We start from the raw sequence: 21,810 nt of genomic DNA, 5'->3' as shown, positions 1-21,810 counted from the left end.
CTACTATACTTTTATAAGTATTGGCTCTCTTATACTCATAAGTTTTCGGCTCTTAGATTTATTCTATTAACCATTTTCATCCGTTAGATCATACTATTTAACCAACTACCCACTCAACCCTAGGAGACCACTATCATTTTAAGTGAGGACCACCATCATCCTAACCACACACATCATCAATCAACGGTTAAAAATTTATGAGTACAAGGATGTCTATNTTAACTCTCCATATCTCTCTCTCTCTCTCTCTCTCTCTCTCTCTCTCTCTCTCTCTCTCTCTCTCTCTTAACCCGACTTTATAATAATTATCATAAACTCTAAAAAATGATATTTCAAAAAAATTGAGAAACTACTTTTTAATATCCTAATCTTACTATCACTAGGGGATCCCAAATCACCACTAATGAAATCCCAACTCACCCACCAATCAACTTATTATGCTACATTTTCCATCTTAACTAATTTCACATCTAGATTGCCAATTTTTTAGCTATCATTTTCTCAGTTTTATGATAATTAATATAAGTACAAGTTGATATATATATATATATATATATATATATATACAGGACGAATATAAAACAATATAAAATCACATTTAAATCCGGTACCTACGTACTCACTATACACTCCCTCTAAAAGGGATCAGGAACCAGGAAAAGGTACCACGAACAGAGGAACAACTCTCTTGATGTACGAAAAATCTCCTCTCTCTCTCTCTCTCTCTCTCTCTCTCTCTCTCTCTCTCTCTCTCTCTCTCTCTCTCTCTCTCTCTCGATCTCTCTCGAAGTACAAAGAAAGTGTCTTGGTTCAATCAATAAATTGACGTCCTTAGTCCAGTGTAGAAACAACAAGTAGAAAAAGGTACAATTTTCTATCCGATTTAATATTTTTCGAAAAGAACGTAACGAACAGAATTAATAGTAACCTATTTTTTTACTATAGTTAATTTGAGACAGTAATAGGATTTATCCAGATCGATAAAGCTTATTAATAACTTAAATCGATATTTTAAAATACTTTAATTTAAATGCCTATTTCAATAGATATTTATTATGTTATCTTAGTATTTTAACTTATTTAATAAATTATTTAAACGTTAAAACCATCATAATCGTTTTTTCTTATAGAGGAAATAGATTTAAAAAATATTTGAAAAAACTCAACGCTTAATCTATATACAACTCTACACCTTATTACACTATTATATAGTTGACAAAATCATTAAAATGTCAGATAAAACGGTTAAAAGATTAAAAAACCTAAATAAACTCTATCACTGTTTCACATCTTACTATTAATTACATAAAAATTATATCCCCTCGTTCACTCGTTGACACTAATCCCGATTTCACATTCCCCAAAAAAGAAAAAATTAACTCGTTATAATGTATATGTAGGATTTCCCACCACATGTAGAATGTGGGTAAAGTAAGATTCCAGTAAAAACAGTGGAGTTAAAAAATTTAAAAAAAATTTTTAGTTAAGCTAAAAATAGTTGGAATTCTTACACCTACATTCTAGCTACGTACATGTGAAAAAACCCCACATGTTCTTCATAAAAAGAAAAATTAAATCGGATTTTCAATTCTTAACACCTAGGATTCACGATTGGTTGATAGAGTTTTTATGTACGACTATCCTTACAGCGTGGATAGCATGAATTCCCGAGTTAGTGTTGCGAGCGTTTGAAGTTGGACTGAATTAGGTAGACTTGCAATCCAGATAACAACCCGGAGAACGGTAATCCAGAAAACACCTGGCGCAGAAATGAGTTGAATAATCGGAGTGGATTGTGTTGAATAATCAGAGGCCTCGGATAACAGTGCCCTATTCTACAACCTGGATAAAATCAGATTATTATTTATCGGTTGTTCTTATCGCAGTGAATACGGGAAATCCCGGGCAAACCAAGCTCAATACATTATAATGTTTCATAGAGCTGTATAGGTCCATAGAATCTAAAGCCACACTCTAATGATGACTTCGACGTAATCTCGCAAACCAAATTATGTCATTACATTATGATCTAATGTCACAAATATAGTAATTATACAAACCGGGTCAAATATTTTAAATCATTAGGACTGTATTTTCATATCAAAAAAAGTTTTAACGGGAACAACACCAGTAAACTTATAATAAAAAACGCTTTTACTGCTTACCTCCCTTCCTCTAGCACTACTAATGAACCCTCCTGCTGCGTTATCTTCTACTATCCACAAGCACGCTCTCTCTCTCTCTCTCTCTCTCTCTGCAGCTCTCTCTCTCTCTCTCTCTCTCTCTCTCTTTCACCGCACGCTCTCTCTCCCGGCCCCCCTTCCGCTCTCTCTCTACTTTTATTACGACAATTAATCTAAACCTTAACAACCTCCCATTTTAATAGTAAAATGTATTATACATCATAATTGCCCAAAGTCATTATTTTCTATGTGCTGGGGAGAGGGCAATTATAAAAGCTCCATTAGGACGAACTAAACATTACGATGTAATCGCTGATCTAATGTATCATCTAATTGGTTTGTGTCAATAGGACTGTCCTAACGGACATTAGGACGGTCCTATTGAGCTTGGTTTGCGTGGGAATATCAAATTACATAAAAGAAAAACGAGTCACTACTATAACGAAAATAATGTGATATTTTTATACATCAATTTATCCAAACCTTTTATTATGTTAAATGTTTGGCGTTCCATTATTTTATTTTAAACATTCGATGTTTATATATTCAATAATTATATGCTATAAAATTATAGGACACCAAATAATAAAATATTAAACATTTTATATAATCAGAGGACAAGATAAACTGTCGTTTAAGAATATAGATGGACCATTATTTCACTTAAAAAAATTTTTATAACTATTAGGTTATTTTTAAATGTTTCTGTACTAACTTCAAAAAGAATTTTTTATATATTTAATTAAAGAGTTAACTGTGTTATTACCTTTTCAGATCATACTTGGTTACATTGGAAAAAATAAGAGTGAACTTTGAATTACGAAAGTGTAAATTAAGGTATAATAATATCCCTAGTCCTAGTACCCAGTATAATTAAGTAGAACTGAAAACTGATAAATAAAGTATAACTGAAAACTGAACACTGTCAATGGATTTGTGATTTTGCTGAAACTTATTTTAGAGTAATTGATTACAAAATTTTCCCGTAACTGACTGAGATACGACATCAGTTAAACGATGTAGTAAAAAAAAGGAGAAACTTTCTCCCTTTTTAACCAGGGGATTAATTATCCTATTCCAACTAGATAGGTAAATGAAACTGATGAGTAAAGATAGAAATTTTAAAATCCCAATTGAATAAATTATAAATACAGAAGTAAGTAAATAACGTTTACGTCAAAGAAAGAAACAAAAGACTGCATCAAGGATACAAAAAGGTTGGGATTTTTGAGCTTGGAACAATTTCACACAAAGTATAAACTTAAGTCTTATAGATTGTCGCTCAACCTAACCATTAAACATATTTACGATGGATGTGACTCCACCTAACCATAAAGTATATTTACACAACTCCAAGCTGAATACTTACTAAGTTTTAAAAGTAACACATTCACCCTGTTCATGAAAATCCAGTCTTAATTAAATGGATAACGGAGTTTAAAATACAAAAGCTTCTCGAAGGCTCAATGAAACCGAGTACTTAAAGAGTTTTAAATAGCTATACTAATACGAAATTGTAGGTACCTAACAATGCATGGCTAGATCCTAAAGTGCACTTTCCTTTAAATTTAGAAACTGAATCATAAGATAATACTAAGTATGTTTTTACGTCTTAGTGGTGACAGTAAACTTGTAATCTATACATTGTGGTTTTCAAAATCGAAGTAGCCGATAACGTAGTTAGAACTTCATTCGAAAGTAATCAGTTAAAGAATGTTGGGGCAAACTCAATCCAACTACCTCCGGGATTTCTACGTTAAGCACTGGATTTAGCGCTAAATAAATAAATAAATAAAAACTCTCTATCTATCGTGCGATGGACAAAGCAAATAAAATAAATCTTTATTTGAATCGACTTTTACACTTAGTTGATCGTAAGCTTGAACCCTCAATCCTTGAGCCCATGGTTGATGGTTTGAGAAACGGTGAACGAGATCCCCATGTCAGCCAGATTTAGCGCTACAACGGCTGGTTAAACAAGTAAATAACAACAGTGTAAAGATACTAATACTACTACGAAGTAATGAACAGTACAAAGAATTAGTTACAGGGATGAGTGGGTGATGTTCAAGAAAATCAACTTATCGAAACACCAGGATTGATAGGGATATACGATAGAGTAAACCTCGATTCAATATATATATATACTATGAAATTCGGTGTAAAATAAAAATATTCCCTAATTCAAACCTTGATTAAACTAGTAATCAACCACTCTAATAAGGAAGTTGTTTAAAAAGTGGAAAACGTATTCTAAAGAGAATAAGATGTACTTGTAAATGTAGTATTTTTGGTTTTTGTGAACATTCGTAATCTAATTTCTCGAGAGTTAGGATGACGAAACCAAAAATCCGTTTAGAGTTTGTAATTTAAAAAGATAAAAGGGTACTTAATTAAATATTAAATTTCTAAGTTTTAACTTGGTAAAACTTTGGTGTGTGTTTTTCAAATTAATATTTGTATTTTAAAACTTTTTATAAAACTAAATACTAGTTCTAAAATAGTATTTATACTTTAAAATTATTTGACGAGCCTATTTTTCACATGTTTTTTATAATGATAAGTCAAAAGTCACGCCATCCCAATTCTTTCTACAAGTGTTTAGCTTGACTTTGGCTTTTAACTTAAAGTTATTTGTCTTGGTTTATTAGAGTGAAGCAAACCAAGCCAAACCCTGGTTTGAAAAGTTTTGTGGGGATCTTTTTCGGGTATTTATCTAGTTTTTGTGATCATTTGTTTTTAAGTAGAAAGGCTATCGCCACTACCGATCATTCACACACTTAGAGTATGTACTTGTTAATTTATCTGTTGATATATAACTACCTCTCACCGTGGTTGACTCGACTTTTACTACACGTACCGGTTTGGTTGTTTCGGTTCTGTTACACTTCTAGTTTTTCGAACTCGTACTATAAAAGAGAGAGAGAGAGAGAGAGAGAGAGAGAGAGAGAGAGAGAGAGAGAGAGAGAGAGAGAGAGAGAGAGAGAGAGAGAGAGAGAGAGAGAGAGAGAGAGAGAGAGAGAGAGAGAGAGAGAGAGAGAGAGAGAGAGAGAGAGAGAGAGAGAGAGAGAGAGAGAGAGAGAGAGAGAGAGAGAGAGAGAGAGAGAGAGAGAGAGAGAGAGAGAGAGAGAGAGAGAGAGAGAGAGAGAGAGAGAGAGAGAGAGAGAGAGAGAGAGAGAGAGAGAGAGAGAGAGAGAGAGAGAGAGAGAGAGAGAGAGAGAGAGAGAGAGAGAGAGAGAGAGAGAGAGAGAGAGAGAGAGAGAGAGAGAGAGAGAGAGAGAGAGAGAGAGAGAGAGAGAGAGAGAGAGAGAGAGAGAGAGAGAGAGAGAGAGAGAGAGAGAGAGAGAGAGAGAGAGAGAGAGAGAGAGAGAGAGAGAGAGAGAGAGAGAGAGAGAGAGAGAGAGAGAGAGAGAGAGAGAGAGAGAGAGAGAGAGAGACAACAATCACCGTAGAGGTCCTACTCACACAATCCCTTGTTTCTCAGGGGTGTAAGCCCAGGTGCGGAGCGCCAGAAAGCGTCGGAAGCGGAGTCCGAACGCATTGAACTTGTACCAGTATTGAGCGCTGTTTAGACATCTTTTCGTTTAGCGAGAGTTAGCCGGTAGCTGATGAGACTTTAAAGTTATGTTTAAGAACGTTTTCCTATTTCAACAATTGAACAAAGACATTCCGACGTAAACGAAGCGCCTATTTGTTCCTACTTAACCAAACAAGATACAGTGAAACTCTAATGTTTAACATTGTGGGGACGAAATCGGTGAATTAAGAACTAATATTTTCATTAAAAGAAAGAAAAAATAAGATTCTTAAATTTAAGTATATACTCTTGGTGTTTTGAGGTTTTGATCAAACATAACATGTTGTAACAATCCATGGAGTCATGGACGGAAACATCAGTATACTTTAACGTATTTCCGATGAATGTGAAAACTAGGAGTTTGATAATCCGCGCGCCGTGAAATCAAGAGTTTGAAACTATACAATGTCACAGAATGAGTTTTTTAAGAATTTAATAATATTAAAAATTGAGTATGAAAAATTTAATAATATTAATTTAAAGTGTTAGATTAAATTAATTAGTTTATAATTGTACAGCGTTGCTACTTTCACTACGCCAAGTCGTCATAATATAACGAGTGAACCATGAGTTTGATTATCCACGCATTGTAAAAAACGAGTTTAAAAATCTTAACAACATTAATTCAACATGTTAGGTTAAATCAACTAATTTGTAGAATCTATAACCGTGTTATAGTTAGTGTTGTGTTTATGTAGTTGTTAAAAATTTTAAATTTAACTTTTAAAATTATTTAATTTTAAATTACTAGAGTATCAAACTCCGGCATACTAAACGTTAACAAATATCCTTATTAATGGATATATAGGGAGTTTTGAAATCTTTATAAAGTAAATGAAGATGAAAAAAAAGAAAAGTCATATGGGGAGTATACAAGGAGGCAATAGGTTTTACAGAGATGTCAATAGTGGGCAATTCAATTGAACCAAATTTGCACTAAATTTATAGATGGTGTCAATTTTTTTTTATTTTACGGTGAAAATAGGAATTGAATTCCCGTTTATTCTTTATAACCACTACCATCTTTCCATATAAACTTTTCTGGTTTTTCGTTTTATAAATAAAACGAGGATTGAATTCCCGTTTATTCTTTTCAGCCATGACTATCTTCCTATATAAACTTTCCCGTTTTATATATATATATATATATATATATATATATATGTATGCTGAGTGAGTAACTTAAGTTTAGTTAAAATTGGGCTAATATTGTTTATCTATAAAAACAAACCCAATAGACTAACAAAAAGGCAAAATTTTACTAAATTTACAATCTCTCCCTTTCTTTCTTTCACAGAGCTCTAAATCTCTAATCTTTTTCTCTCTTTTTTTTCTTTGTCTATTATTCCAAGTGGCCAAGTCTAAAGCCCTCCAAGCTACTAAATAACAGCATGCGTCCGCCGTTGCCTACCTTACCATTAGTTATGTGCTTAAGAAAATGTACAGAATATTTTTAACGTAAAAAATTATTGTTACAAAATTTTGATTTTAGTTATATATGATTGGATAGTTTAATTCAATATATTTATTTATATAATTTATTTATTTTTTGACCGCATAGATGAAAAGGAATAATATAGAGATTGAAGGCGGAAGAGAAAACATACGAGGCTGAAAAGATTATATATTCAACTCATAAATTATTTTTTTTATATTATAATATTGTATTTCATATAATTATTTTGCATTTTGAACTATCATGCATGTTTTTGTATTAAATTATAGAGAATGTTCTATACAAGATTATTGATGGTACGATGTTGAGAATTTCAAGCGGCTCGTTTAGGGCTCGAGTTCGCTCGACTAGAAATTAGGCTCGCTCGACATCAGCTCGAATTAATTTCAAGCTGAGCTTGAGCTTAAATTTAGGTTCAAAATTAATTTTAAGCTGAATTTGAGTCGAGATAAACTCGGTCGAGCTCGGCTTGTTTCCACCCCTAGTTAACTGCACAGAAATAAAATTTTCAGATAATATTTTATTTGCCCATCAAAAATCAGTTATAATTGATTTATCGTTTGTTTTTAAATTTATTCCTGGCTACTGTCCGCTTAGCCTCGAAAATATTTTTTTTTTTTTTCAATACATTCCTATCTTGAGGGTTTGTTGAAAAGATTTTGAGTTTTAGAAAGATAGATTGTGTAAATCGTAAATATTAACCAACTATTCCAAAAATGCATACTCATAGAAAGAACGTACGTATCTATCGCATTTAAGAGCTCAGTCACAATGCTCATGTGTTTCAATCTGACTCAATCATCTGAATGTTGTGTGTATTGTTGGGTCTGTAGCTCTACTCAACTTATTAGGTTCAACCCAACTTAACTTAATAGTCTCCTAAACCTATTGTCACAGAGCATAAATTTAGACCTATTTCAACTAACAGATTATTATGTATATTTAAAAGATGAATATTTTTCTAAGCTATATAAAAAATTGCTTCAAATATTCTTTGCTCAGCCAAGCAATACTCAGATGTCTCATTTGCCCCTAAATATATGCTCCAATTTGAGGCTTCAAGTTATAATGTGGCAAAATGTTGGAGGATTCTAATATACGATATATGAGTATTATTCTATCTTATTTTTATTTTTATTCTCAGCTGAGGTTATTATATTAAAAAAAATAGAGCTTCTACTACAACGAAAATATAATTTTGAGGTCTAAAAACAAATGCTCTATTTTGCGTATACAATTATCTTAGGGTTTGTGCAATTCTACTTCCGTTTATGTTTCTACTTTCAGTTGGAGTTATTGTAATTTAAAAAAAATAAAAACATTAGAGCTTCCACTATGGAAGATGATTTTGAGGTCCAAAATCAGGTGCTCTCATTTGAACCTCTTGACGTTCTTGTAAAGATGATGTTAGAGAAATTAATCTCCATGTAGTGTTTATCCTAATAACAGTATTCAAAAAATACTTCATCGGACATAGGCGCCCTTTGTTTCTTCTTCAAGCACCACTTTTGTAAAAGCTCTCGCTAAACCAAAAAAATATAGTATTAGATTCCAGAAGCACTCCAAGCAATAAAAACAAGATAGAAGGTTCAATATTTATTTTGAGAAATCAAAACTCTGTTGTTAAGTAGGAAACCCTTATTAGGGAAGAGGTATCCTTTAGGCCTCACTCAAAGTGGCGGCAAAGTGTCCTATTGACTAGGGGTATTTTCGGATGTGAGGTTTCCTATTCGATTGGGAATAGAAGCAGTGTGAGTTTTTGGATAGACAGGTAGAGCAGCCAGTATTCCCTTCAATCACACTTCCCCCGAATCTTTGATAGTTTGGAAAACCACTGGGTGAGTGATTGCTTTGGTAGAAACGGCTGGAAGTGGAATAAGATCCTGCAGGGCTTTGGCCCGGGAACTCATCCCAATCGCGAATCACTTTTGGAGCTGAAGGAGATACTCTCCAACTTTACCTTATTGGATAATAGAGATGAAGCTAGATGGAGATGGAGTCAAACGAAAGTGTTCAAGGTTAAGTCATTTTACTGTAGGATGGGGGAATCAACGAAAGGAGCTTTGCCCAGCTATGGAAGATCAAAATTTTCTTGAAAGTTAAATTCTTTGGATGGCTGGTGTTGAAACAAAAGGTGCTAACAATGGATAATCTAATGAAAGGATGATGGTTGGAAGAGGTGAGTTGCATGCTTTGTATGGAAGAACCCGAGACGGTAGATCATCTTTTCCTGAGATGCTGTTTCTCACATGCACTATTGGATTGCCTATTACTGAACAAACGAGCCCTAAGTGCATGTACTTCAGTTGGTGAGCTCTGGAAAGTTAGCAATGGTAAGTGGGGCGTAGTAGGGAGAAAGGAGTTAACGATCATTGTCTCTACTTTGTGGGCTATCTAGTTAGAGTAGAATAGTCGAATTTTTGAGAAAAGAAAGCTGTTGTTGTTGTTTTTTTTTTTTTTCTTAGAGATAGGTACGTAGCACGCTACCCGTTTCGTTTATTTTATTTAGAAATAAACTTAACTAAAAATGTGAATCAACTAGGATTCGAACTTGGGTCTCGGATACCAACCACCAAACCCTTTGCCACTTGCTCTAGGAATGGTCGGTAAGAAGCTGATGTTGAGACGGTTGTTGAGGCTAAATGCAAGAAAGCTGATGCTGAGACGGTTGTTGGTGGACTTATATGTGGGAGCTTTATTGCATTTAGCCCTTTTTTTTCGTTTCATCAAAGCTCAGTTGCTTTACTTTGTTGCTAAATTCACCTTCTTGCCGAATGAAGCGGTAGCATGATACCTTTCTCTCAAAAAAAAAAAAAAAAAGTCTGCTGTTAAAAATTATGAAGTTTGACATACATAATAAAGAAACATAAAAATGTAATCATCTTTTTGCAAATTTTTACATCCCTGTGTAGGACACCGGAGCATATGTAAAGATTATTATAGTAATATATAGAATAATTCGACATATCAAATATAACTATGAGAAAGAAAAGATTAAATTAACCTCTGGTAGAATAAAGCTATATTGTTTACTTGAATCTAGTTCATCATAAAAACATCACAACAAATGAATCTATGATTACTCATGCATGATCTCATAATATATATTGTATATACATGGAAACCATATGCTTAATTATAAAAGGAACTTCCTAGTATTTTTATTTATTTGGAATTAATGCGCATAACATACCCTTCTTTCAATCCTCAGAAGTAATACTTTAGTTGCATAAACATGTTAGGATTTGGTTAAATTTATAGTTGAATCCTAGTTAAATAAGAATTAATAGTTAAATCTATTGAAGATAAATTAAGATTTAAATATAAATTTAATTAGTTTAGGATAAATATTTAAATCTATTGAAGTAAACTAAATATAGATTTAAATATTTATCAGAGTAAGAATCCTAATTATATTAGGATTTGGATAGCTTTTGATGTAAGTTATAAATATAGCATAGGTGATATTACTTTGGTGGTGATATGGATTAGCCATATGGCATGGCCAAGATGGTCATGATTTTAATTGCATCTAGTGCATGGGTGTAAAAGGACGTGTGCGGCTTTCGTAGCCGTGAGCCATTGGTATACCTGGTGCATGGATGCACAGGATGAGAAAGATGTCTTCTGGAGCATAGAAGACGAGAGAAAGGTAGGAGAGATTCAAGAAAGAGGGCTCGGGGTGTAGCTACTCTGTGCAGAAAAGAAGTCAGGTGTAATCTTCTTTTATTTAATGAATCTTATTTTACTCGCATATTTTTCTCTTTTATGATTGTATCAGCTTCTGCTGAGGAGACGGGTTTATGATAAAAATCCGATTTAACGCTTCCGTTGCAGAATCCCAACAATCGGTACCGGATTCATAGCAATCGGTATCGAAGCGGGTTGCGGATTCACAAGATCCGGTACCGGGGCGAGTACCGGATTCCCAACAAAACAATGATCAGCTTAATTCTTAAAAAAAAAACAAAAAAAACAAAAAAAACAATGATCAGCTTACAGATATAAAGTTATACTGTTTATTTATACACTATCATGACATTGTAATGAGAAAATAGCGCGATAATTAACTTGTTCTTAAGCCGAACATTTCGAAGACACCTAATCCTGCAAGAATAGGACCACCTCTACATGGTCTACATTCGACGGCATCATTCGCAAAGCTCATTGCACGAACCAGAGACAATGGCTAGGGATTTGATTACTTCATTGAGAGGATTAAACACTATAGTGTCATTTACATTTGCAACCATGCATGGAGACAAAATAAGCGCCCTTAACAAATTATCGACAAAAAAGAAACAAAAGGGAAGAAAAGAAAAAGAAAACAGTGGTCCTTGTTATGCCTTTCTATCAAGAGAGAAGCACAATGACATGAAACTAAAGAGGAATAAAAGGAATGAGAATAGACAGGTGAGATGCTCGGTATACTTGCGTGGGTTCCGTCCCGCCCACACCTTTGGACGAAAGGCGCAAAAGCTACTGCGATAGAAATGCATGATTGGCCCGATTCTTGCTCCACATATCGTTTTCGAGTGTTGATAAGAGGGAGGGAATCTTAACCCGGATTGGCATAACAAAACTGAGCTAGTTTCGGCCCCAAAAGCGATCGCGAATTCGAGAAATTCTTATCTTTGGTGAACCGTGAAAATGAGATGAATAATGAATCAAAGCCACACGGCGTCTAACCTGACCAGCGTTCTGCAACGGAGGGAGAGATCAGCACTTCTCCAATCAACTGCAGCTCTTCGAAAATCAGTCCCCCTGCAGGGCTACATCAGCAGCCAACAAGCACAGTTTCTTGAAAGAGCCAATCAGTTCAATCATCCAACTGCCGCTGTCGTGGCCCGTTCAAATTGTGTGCGAATATTTATCGGTCACACATCGGAGAAAGAACGAGGCAAAAAAGAAAATGCAAGCAAAAGTTTTATACTTTTGAGCTGATAGTAATAGCAACTTAGAAATAGCCAATGTGTAAATTAGTTTTGAGTGAGAATGCAAAAAATTTATGGTTACGGCCAAATTATTCCACTGTTCAAATTATGAGTGATACTATCTGTACATTTAAAAGAGAATTATAAATCTTATATCTCCTTATCCAAGGAATTGAGATCTTGTTTTGTTATTTTTTTGAATACTACAAACCTAAAAGATTTTCTGAAGTTTAGAATGATGAGTGTAAAAAAGTGACCCCTTATTGAATGTACAAATAGCATTTTATTAAACATTTTATTAAAGGATCCAAGAGTAAAAACCATTAAATCAGCATTAATATCTTCATTATACATGGAAATTCAAATTTCGCGTAGTCAGAAACAGGTTAGAACTTAAATGTTTGTCAAATTTTTTTTGTTGCCTTCAAGAAGAAATTAACAGGGCCGAGGCCCCAAAATTTATTACAAAAGAAAGAAAGTTTGGATAGAAAGATATATACAAATAATTATTAAATAATATAAAACAATTATTTAATCTTTAAGTTCTCAGATTATGGTGTTTTTAATATTATTTCTTTTATATTAAAAACTTTCCTTCAGCCTTGGTTCGAGACTCTTTGGTAGTTCCATGACGTAAACATGAATAAATTAGGAACCTTAATAGGATTCGAACTCTTTAATAATATCATATTAAATAATGTGAAACAATTATTATTATTTTAATTAAAAGCTCAAGTTACCAACAAACGATGTTCAATTATTACCTATTCGACATAAATAATGTGAAACAATTATTTTCTCACTAAAGCTTAAGCTATTAGATTTTTTTTTTTTTTTTTTTTGGGTATTCGACAACAACGCTGTGGTCGGGAGTGCCTCAAATAAATCAAAACCAACACCAAAACAAGATGTAGGATATAAATATAGTTATAATTGGTAAGATTTAAACACGAATGTGTACAATTGAAGTTCTAGTAGACTTACAGTTCCATGAAATATAAACATTTAACTGGAGTGGACTTTCCCTCTTCCAAGTAATGAAGAAATTTAGAGGAGAAATTCTTTCCTTTTTTCCTTAATTTTTGAATAAAATCATAGTCAAACAATCAAATTTGAGCATTCCAAAGATTAGCCAACAATAAAGTACTGTTTTGCAATATTAATTAGGTAATAAAATATATGGAACCTACTAATCTTAGGCGATTCTTTTATTGCTTATGGAACTTTTCTTTGTGTAACAGATGACAGATAAAAGTATTAATTTTGATGAAAATCAAATCGAAAATTTGAAATTTAAATGGTACCAATAAGATATATATATATAGAGAGAGAGAGAGAGAGAGAGAGAGAGAGAGAGAGAGAGAGAGAAGAATACCTCTAAAAGTAAACATGACAGTTTACTACTGCACCATTTCTGATGACAAGACATCCAAATTTATAATCAACATAGTTAGACTTGATCTAAATTATTTAAATTTTTATAAAAAATAAATTTTGTAATTTTTCAATATAATTTATTATCCAAGTGGTTCAAAAATTCAAGAAAAGAGTAAAGCTAGTCTATTTCTAAAATAAATGAAGGCATTTGCTTGGGCATCGTTTTCGAAGAAAGGACATCCGAATCGACGATCAAAACCGTTAAATATGGTTTAACACTGTTTGAACTTCATAAGACTCAAATTTCGTAGTTTTTTTATGTCATTTGTCTAGTGATTATTATCTCAAATTCACCTTATGTTAGCTTTTGGAAATAGTCACTTTACGAATAGGCAAATAATGCCAAAAAGTTATAAAATTTGAACTCTATAAAGTTCATATAGTTTAAGATCAAATTTAATAATGTCAATCATGGATCTGAACACTCCATCACTTGAAATGACGCGTAAGTAAATGTCTTCGTTTACCAAGTATTCTAGCTGTATAGAGGCTCATAATATTGTACCCAAATTTACAATAAATAAATTTTATGGCCCTTCATGCAAAAGAAACCAAACACCTCATCATAGAAAGCAAAGGAAAATGCTTACCTGTACACCGTCATAAGGGTGTACATCTTACACTTAGATATCATTGAGTTCACAAAAATTCAAGTATGTTTTAATGAAAAAGAAAATTGATGTGATAATAAACAAATAATGATCATTGGATAAAAAGCGTGTAAGATGTGCACCTTACTTTGAGATATACCAATAATATTGCTTACCAAAAAAAAAAAATCTAAATCCAAATGTTTGAGATTAACGCAATATGAAATGACGACGATTTATAAAGAGTCGGGAGTTAGCGACGATTGGCACAACTTGGTGGGTGATGTGTTGTAACGATCTGGCCCACTAGCATTAATAACTTGTTGGACTCAAACCACTAACCTAAAATGCTTAAATATAATTCAATTATTAATTATTAAGGTATATGGTCCCTTATATTTTCAATCGTGATCTATGTGAGACTACTGAGGCGTTATAGATTTCCTAATTAGTAAATTCGCGAATTATTCGCGAATTATTGAAAATCCGAATTAAACGGTCCGTTTACGAATTTTTCCTAAAAAAAGAGAATTATTCGCGAATTTTTGGGCCAGCCGAATTATTCGCGAATTATTGCCGAATTATTGAAAATATGAATAAAAAATTATAATTTTTATTTTTAAATATAAATAATCTTATATTTTATATTTTATACCGAATTTGTTTTTTAAGTCGAATTTTTCAACGAATTTAAAAATTAGAAAACGAATTTTATGCGTATAATATCCGTACCGAATTTTTGCCGAATCCAAATTAACTAACTATGATAGATTTCCCATATTTAGGTCCTAACATTCTCGTCGGATTTAAATCCAATCATACATATAAATTACCAAACGTGAGATTCTAGAGATGACTCCTATGGAAATCCGTGATGGAGCACGGTTTCCCGCATAATACTTAGTTCCCACACTTTTGATTCATATTCGACTCTATAATCAAATGTAAAAATCCAGCCTACTATCACTAAAAACTCATTGAGCTCAAACCATTGCTCAAATTTTCATGACCAGTAATTATTATTAAGGTCTATAATTCCTTACATTTTCAATTACAGTCTCTTTTCCATCCAATATGAGGTTATTGGGTGGAATATTTGGTTTATTTTTCTTATTTGCTTAAGTTTTTTTTTTTTTTTTTTTTGAGAAATAGGTAGCAAGCTTAAGTCTTTTTTTTTATTTTTTGGAAAGAGAGAAAAAGGTGGCATACTATTTGCTTTATTTTTTTTTAAAAAAAATAACTTAGATAGAAATGTGAATCAATTATATTTCAAATTTAAAATTTTGGTTTTCAACCATCAAGCTCATGGCAACTTGCACTAGGGACGGTCAGTCTTTTTGCTAAAAGTTCTAGTGTTTTTTTTTTTTTCCCCATAAATTGTTTTCCCTGTCGAATTGTTTTTTTTCTTTGCTCCTAAGCTCTACTGCCTCTTGTCACGGGTCAATCGTTTCCGTGTTAGGACTTGAGAAAGCTTGCTCATCTTCGAGCAGGAAGGCGGATGCCACACGGACTTTGCGGTCAAAAAATTTAAGTCCGTGATACTCTGCTTTGTAAATAAAGTAGCGGCATACTAATTTTTCCCTAAAAAGAAAACGGAAAAAAGGATGACTCCCGGCATTCGGCGGCGCCGCCCCCTTGGAGGAAAAGAGCTGTCGCTGTTGAAGCAACTGTTTCGGTTATTCGACGGTTATCGCCACCGACTCTCACGTAGAGACCCGATTCTCTTTCGGCGCTGGCTTTGTTAAATGCAACTCGACAGTTTCTGTTAGAACCGTCAAATCGAACTAACACGGCGCGGACTTTAATACAATCAAATTTAACTGCAAAGAATGCGAGAAATACTCTTCCGAAAAGTCGGTTATTTTTATATTTGGGTTGTTTATATATATAAGTGATGATCTAAGCACAAACCAATATATATGTTTGTGAATCCTTTTACGGTCGCGCATTTCAATTTTTTTTTTTTTTTTTTTAATACGAATTTCAAGCCATATAGTGTTATACTTGCTTACAACTTTTACAATCTTTTGAATGTTTCTTTCTCTAGCTTAGCTCCTTCGCCCCAAACAAAAGAACTCACGAAGTGTACACCTAAGCTTACACACAAAACGAAACAACTTTACCACATCTATTACTAAAGCTTAATTAAAACATTATTAGTTTGACAGGAACAACTTTTGTCCACCTATTAACAAAGAACAGGAAACTAGAACACTAAACAACACTTAAAGCTTATTACAAGGATTGACAGGTTCTAGAATGTATGTTAAAATTTCAGACAGTAAAGAACATCAGAGAGAAAATAGTTATATGTATATATATAATATATATATATATATATATTATATTTCTATGAGACTAGCCAACCTTAGACCCCCTTCTGCTTCAAACTGCATGGATCACATTGCCACTGCCATTGTTCAGATCCGTTCTCGCCGAGGCCATAACACGGTTCGCATGAAAAGCCGACTGCCTCGGAGTGTCAGACCCAAGAAGCTTAAGCGAAAGAGCGGACGGCTCTATCTCACGAAGGCTGAGGCTGGAGATGCTTGGCACCTCATCCACGTTGGTCAGCTGCTCCTTCGGGGTTAGGGGAATCGGCTTTACGACTTCGTGAGTAGCTTCCATCATCTCTTCGTCTTGACAAGCAGGAGGCGCCGGGGGCGGAGGAGGGAGAGTAGGAGGCCAAAATGTTAAAGGGACGGGAAGAAATGCAGGGTAAAGTGTTGGTGCTATTGGTATTGGGGGAGTATTGTTACTGTTGTATGGGGTGGTTTCTTTGAGCTCTATAGCAGGGAGAGTTAGTTTGGTTGCACCAAGCTCGGATTCTTGGTGTTTGTTGAGAGGTAAAGGAGGAAAAGGATTTACTTTTGCAGGTTCGTTAGGAGGCGAATGAAGCATGAACTGTTCTTCGGGAACTGAGTACTGGTCCATTGACTGTTCCATGGGCTGCAAACGAAGAAAACAAATGATAAGGATACAAGAGGGATCCAAATAAGGGCTTATTGAATATTGAATCCCGCAAAATTTACCCCAACTTCAAGATAAGCTTCAATTTTAACAATTTAGTACCTAATGGTTGTTCTGTTTACTGATTGATTCTGCTAGCCTATTATCTTTTAGAAAAAGAAGCCATGTTGGCGTCAGAGTTCACCAACAGGGGAACCTAAAAAAGATAGCAGTATCAGCAAACTCTAATGATGATGCTTAATCGACATCTTTTTTTTTTTCCAAATTGTAGGCTACTGGAAGAAAGTACTTGATTGTTAGAAGGCACGAAGTACAGGAACTAAAGTTGGTAAATTTGAAACTCTTAAGGAGGTGTAAGAGTATTTGGAATCAAGGGTTAAAAGAACGTGTTAGCCTTAAACAACTGGGACCAAATCAGGAAATGCATATATACCATCTCAGGGATCATGTCGAACAAGCTCGACCGCCTCTTCCTTCTTGATGAGTTGGTTTGCCGAATGAAGTACTTCTGGGCATGGCTGGCCACCTGCGTAGGAGTCCTTGACACGACGAAATTGCGAGCTATTCCACGCCAATCACCTTTTCCCAGCTTCTGCAGGCCCAACAAGAACATCCGATGCTCATCCTCTGTCCAGGGGATGCCTGTAGACCAACACGCAATCAAAGCATTTGCTCATTAATTATCCCGCAACTCTGCATCTCATTAATTGACAGAAAGAGAACACAAAATGCTTAATGTAAGAAAGAAAATTAAAGGTGCAAACTGTCTTAAAATAAGTATTTTCGCTTAAGGTAAAGACAATCGGAAGAAAGAGAGTAGATACACACCATTTTAAGGATACAAACTAACGTAAGACATTGTACTATGTAAAGAGAGTATTGAGTTTCTGAATATCCAATCCTAATTCCTGCCATAAAAATTGGTTAGTGCTTTTCCAACCATTAGTTTTCTATAAAATAAATATCATTCTACAATTTTCGAAAAGAAAATCAAAACTAAATGACCGATACATCTACAAGAAAGCGCATCCCTGAACATCAGCAAAAGAACAGGCACCTCCTAAGAAATTAGCAGGTCATGGAATAAAACATGAAGCTACAAAAAAATGAATCTCTACTTAAAAAAAAAGCACCACTTCACTAGTGCTTGACAATAGGCTGATACACTCATAAAACAATAGGGTAGAAATATTTAATACTTCGATCTAAACCATTATATCTATTCGTTTTGATTGCAGACCTACTTGAGAAGAAAAAGGAAAAAAGATGAAGAAAAAGAAAAAAGAGTCACAAGCAAAGATGAAGAAACTGATTAACAAAAGCCTATTACTCAGTAATAATACTCAAATCCAGTCTTGGACTTGTAATGTACTTGAAGACCTTTTACAGGTAATGATGTAAAACAACTCTCTGCCGCCCAAGACCCATGCAGAAAAGGGATGAAAAAGGAAGAAAAACTAACAAGCAATCATTCTTTTGGTCTCAAGTTATCAAGTCTAAATCATTAAGGCATGCAGATCATTAACATAGGACAAACAAGCTGTCAAATCTAGGACATGCATGTGCTAACTCATTGAGGTACGTAGCGCCAAACAAGCCATCATTCATTGGTGTCAAGGTGTTGTCGTGACATTAGATACGGAGTTTATCTCTTCGCTCTATAAGCTTCCAAATATGACTAGAAGTTTAGTAGATTATTCTAAAGAAAAGAAATTTCTAATATTCAATGTTTGTCGTGCACCTTATATGACAAACAAGATATCTATGTCAAATCCAGCACACACGTGCTAAATCATTTATGCACGCAAAGACAAACAAGTGAAGTCTTAAGAGTGTTCGCAGCATGGGTTAGGGAATTTATTTATTTATTTCTTCTGTCGTGCAGCTCCCACATTAAAAGTACAAGTTTAAAGAACAACTATGACGGAAAGAAAGTTCTGATGTTCAATGAGCTCCGTGTAATAAATATGACAAACAAGCTATCTATGTCGAGTCTAGCACAAACATGTGCTAAACCATTAACATACGGGAAGACAAACATGAGGTCATTGTTTACTCCTTTTATGTGTTCCTGACGTGGATTAGGCAATCTATTTCTGCTGTCGTGCAGCTCCCCCATTGAATTAAAAGTTCAAAAAATGATTCGAACAGAAAGAAAGTTCCATGTTGTCGCGTACCATATACGACAAACAAGCTACCTATGTCATGTGCTAAATCATCAAGGAACACAAAGACAACCAAGCGATCATTCTTTAGTCTTAAGGTGGTCATGACAGGGGGTTAGGGAATTCATTTCTTTTGTCGTGCAACTCTCTGTCAACTAAAAGTTTACAGAATGAGTCAATTGGAAAGAAAATTCTGATACACAACTGACTGCCGCATAACGAATACGACAATCTAGCTATCCCTGTCAATTCCGGTACATGCATGTGCAAAATCATTAAAGTGCACGAAGACAAACGTTTTAATTCGAGTTAAACATTACCATTTCTCCTCCCATGAAATATTCCCACAACTTTTAAACCTCCCAAAAACGACGCGGAACGGCTTTCTATATACGAATATCCGTTTCAGACTAAAAGAGCAACTGAAATAGTTGAAAGTTGGCAGTGACTAAGATTTCAATTATTACAGAAAGTAATGCCCAATTCAGAGAAAGTTTTGAAATCTCACTGGCATGCACCTCATAATTTCTTAACTTTTAAACTTCATATTTCTTTAACATGAAGAGAGACTTAATTCTCCTTCAAGGACATTGAAAATACACTATCTGCACACATATCTGAAATCGAAAGAAATTGAACAAGTAAATTTATGCAAGGAAAACAAGACTAGTGGACCTTCGAGTTCATGCAGGGGCTTAACCTAATTTATATATCTCATTACATCAAAATATGAAATGGGGACTTGAGAAATGGTGCTGCGCATAGCAAATAATAGAAAAGGAACTTTAAAAAAAAAAAAAAAAAACAATTGCCATGGAAGCCAGTGGAAATGCAGAAAATTGAAACTAATTTCATATCAACAAGTATAAAATAATCAATAAATTTTACTTCATTTGGAAGCATGGCGATCCCTTGATAGGTATTGATTGATAAGAGGGTCAAATTCAAACACCAAAAGGTGTTTAGATCAAAACCACATTTTTAATGCTCCAATAAGATTTGTAAGGACAACTTTGTGTGGACCATCAACCATCGCTTTCTCACATATGTTTAAGAATTAGGTACTAAACCTTAAGGATAGTATAATATGGCCCCCATAGCTAAGGTGTCGGCCATATTGGACGGCTCCAAAAGAGACATGTAAATCAAATTAAGCGACACGAGTTCTTAAGAAAAATGCCCTAAATTTTAAGAACATGCAGCCACAAACTAATTGAAAAAATCAAAAAAAAGAAAATGATAAATCCAGAAGAAAAGATATCAAATTTCCACAAAAGAACAATTTTTCTATACATACACTGGTTTAAAAAAAAAAAAAAAGAAACAAATAATCTCTGAGGCTTTTGCTTAAAAATGCTTTAAATATCATAAAAACTGAAAAGCCCTTTTCAAATGCCACCGAATAGCGACGAGAAATCGAAGAGAAAAGATCGAATTTTGGCAAAATTCCGAAGGAAAAACGGGGAAGAGTTAGGGGAAAGATTATAGACCTCTCTTGCGCTCGCCGCGGCAATTGGAGGAGCTCGAGGCGTGGACGGGGTCGTCGGATTCGTACCCGGCGTCGCGCAGGGCGTCGGCGGCGGCGGAGGCCGCCGCGGCGGGTGACGAGGAGCCGCCTCCTGCGGCGGCGCCGCCACCTCCGCCGCCGCCCGCGGCCGAGGCGGAGGAGAGGCACCCCATGCTCGCGCTCTTCTTCATGGGCGCCACCCCTTCCATGATGCGCACCCCGAAGAGCCGCATCACCCCGCCCCCGCCTCCCCCCGCCGCCCCCCGCGCCGGGCACGTGCGCGAGTTGTGCCCGTTGTTGCTGCAGTGCGAGCACCGCCGCGTCATCGCCGCCGCCGCCGCCGCTCCCCGATCGGCCTCACGCGCCTCGCGCGTGACCCCGCGGGGAGAGAGAGAGAGAGAGGGAGAGAGAGAGGGGCGGGGTTGGGCCGTGGGGGAGGCGCTCGATCTCGGAGAAACGGAGGAGGAGGTGGTGGTGTTGTGTGTGCGCGCTGTGTTGTTATGTTTTTTCGTGGCTTTGGGCATTAAGAAGGGGGAGGCCCTGCGAATTGGGGCGTACATTCACAGGTAATTACGATACTACCCTTTGGACGGTAGCATGAATGCTCTCCCTGTCTTCATGCGAACCCACCTCGCTCACGACGCATCACCACCGTCCAATGTGAACGCCAGCACGGGGTGAGACCGCGTTGGATATTGTAGTAACAAAGATGTACACCGGTTGTACCCACACTTCAAATTGAAGCATGTGAATTACTGTTTTACACTTCTCTTTCATTTTTCTTTTTTTTTTCCCTTGCCATACGATAGTCCACTTTCAATATAATAGGAACTGAGAATCTAAGTCACAAAATGCGTAGAGACGGAATACCTATCAATAACTCTATTGCAGCTTTCAACTGCGTTTATGTTTGTAAACTATTCCACTTGCATTCAAGTCAATAATAGATATATTTAGAATTCTTTTTATGCACATTTCTAAAAAAAAAAAA

General features: G+C 35.2%; 1 protein-coding gene across 1 annotated transcript; it reads right to left on the bottom strand.

The window, feature by feature from the left end:
- LOC109716765 (transcription factor MYB1R1-like) lies at positions 16,275-21,340 on the bottom strand. Its single transcript, XM_020242320.1, has 3 exons — positions 20,803-21,340; positions 17,581-17,789; positions 16,275-17,126 (listed from the first exon to the last, which is right to left on the bottom strand). The coding sequence occupies exons 1-3, from the start codon at positions 21,143-21,145 to the stop codon at positions 16,563-16,565; spliced, it is 1,116 nt and encodes a 371-aa protein (XP_020097909.1). The 5' UTR covers positions 21,146-21,340; the 3' UTR covers positions 16,275-16,562.

This window comes from Ananas comosus, linkage group 10, assembly GCF_001540865.1.
Source record: "Ananas comosus cultivar F153 linkage group 10, ASM154086v1, whole genome shotgun sequence".
NCBI lineage: Eukaryota > Viridiplantae > Streptophyta > Magnoliopsida > Poales > Bromeliaceae > Ananas > Ananas comosus.
The sequence above is the reverse complement of the archived record's forward strand: the minus strand, read 5'-3'. Positions and strand labels throughout refer to the sequence as shown.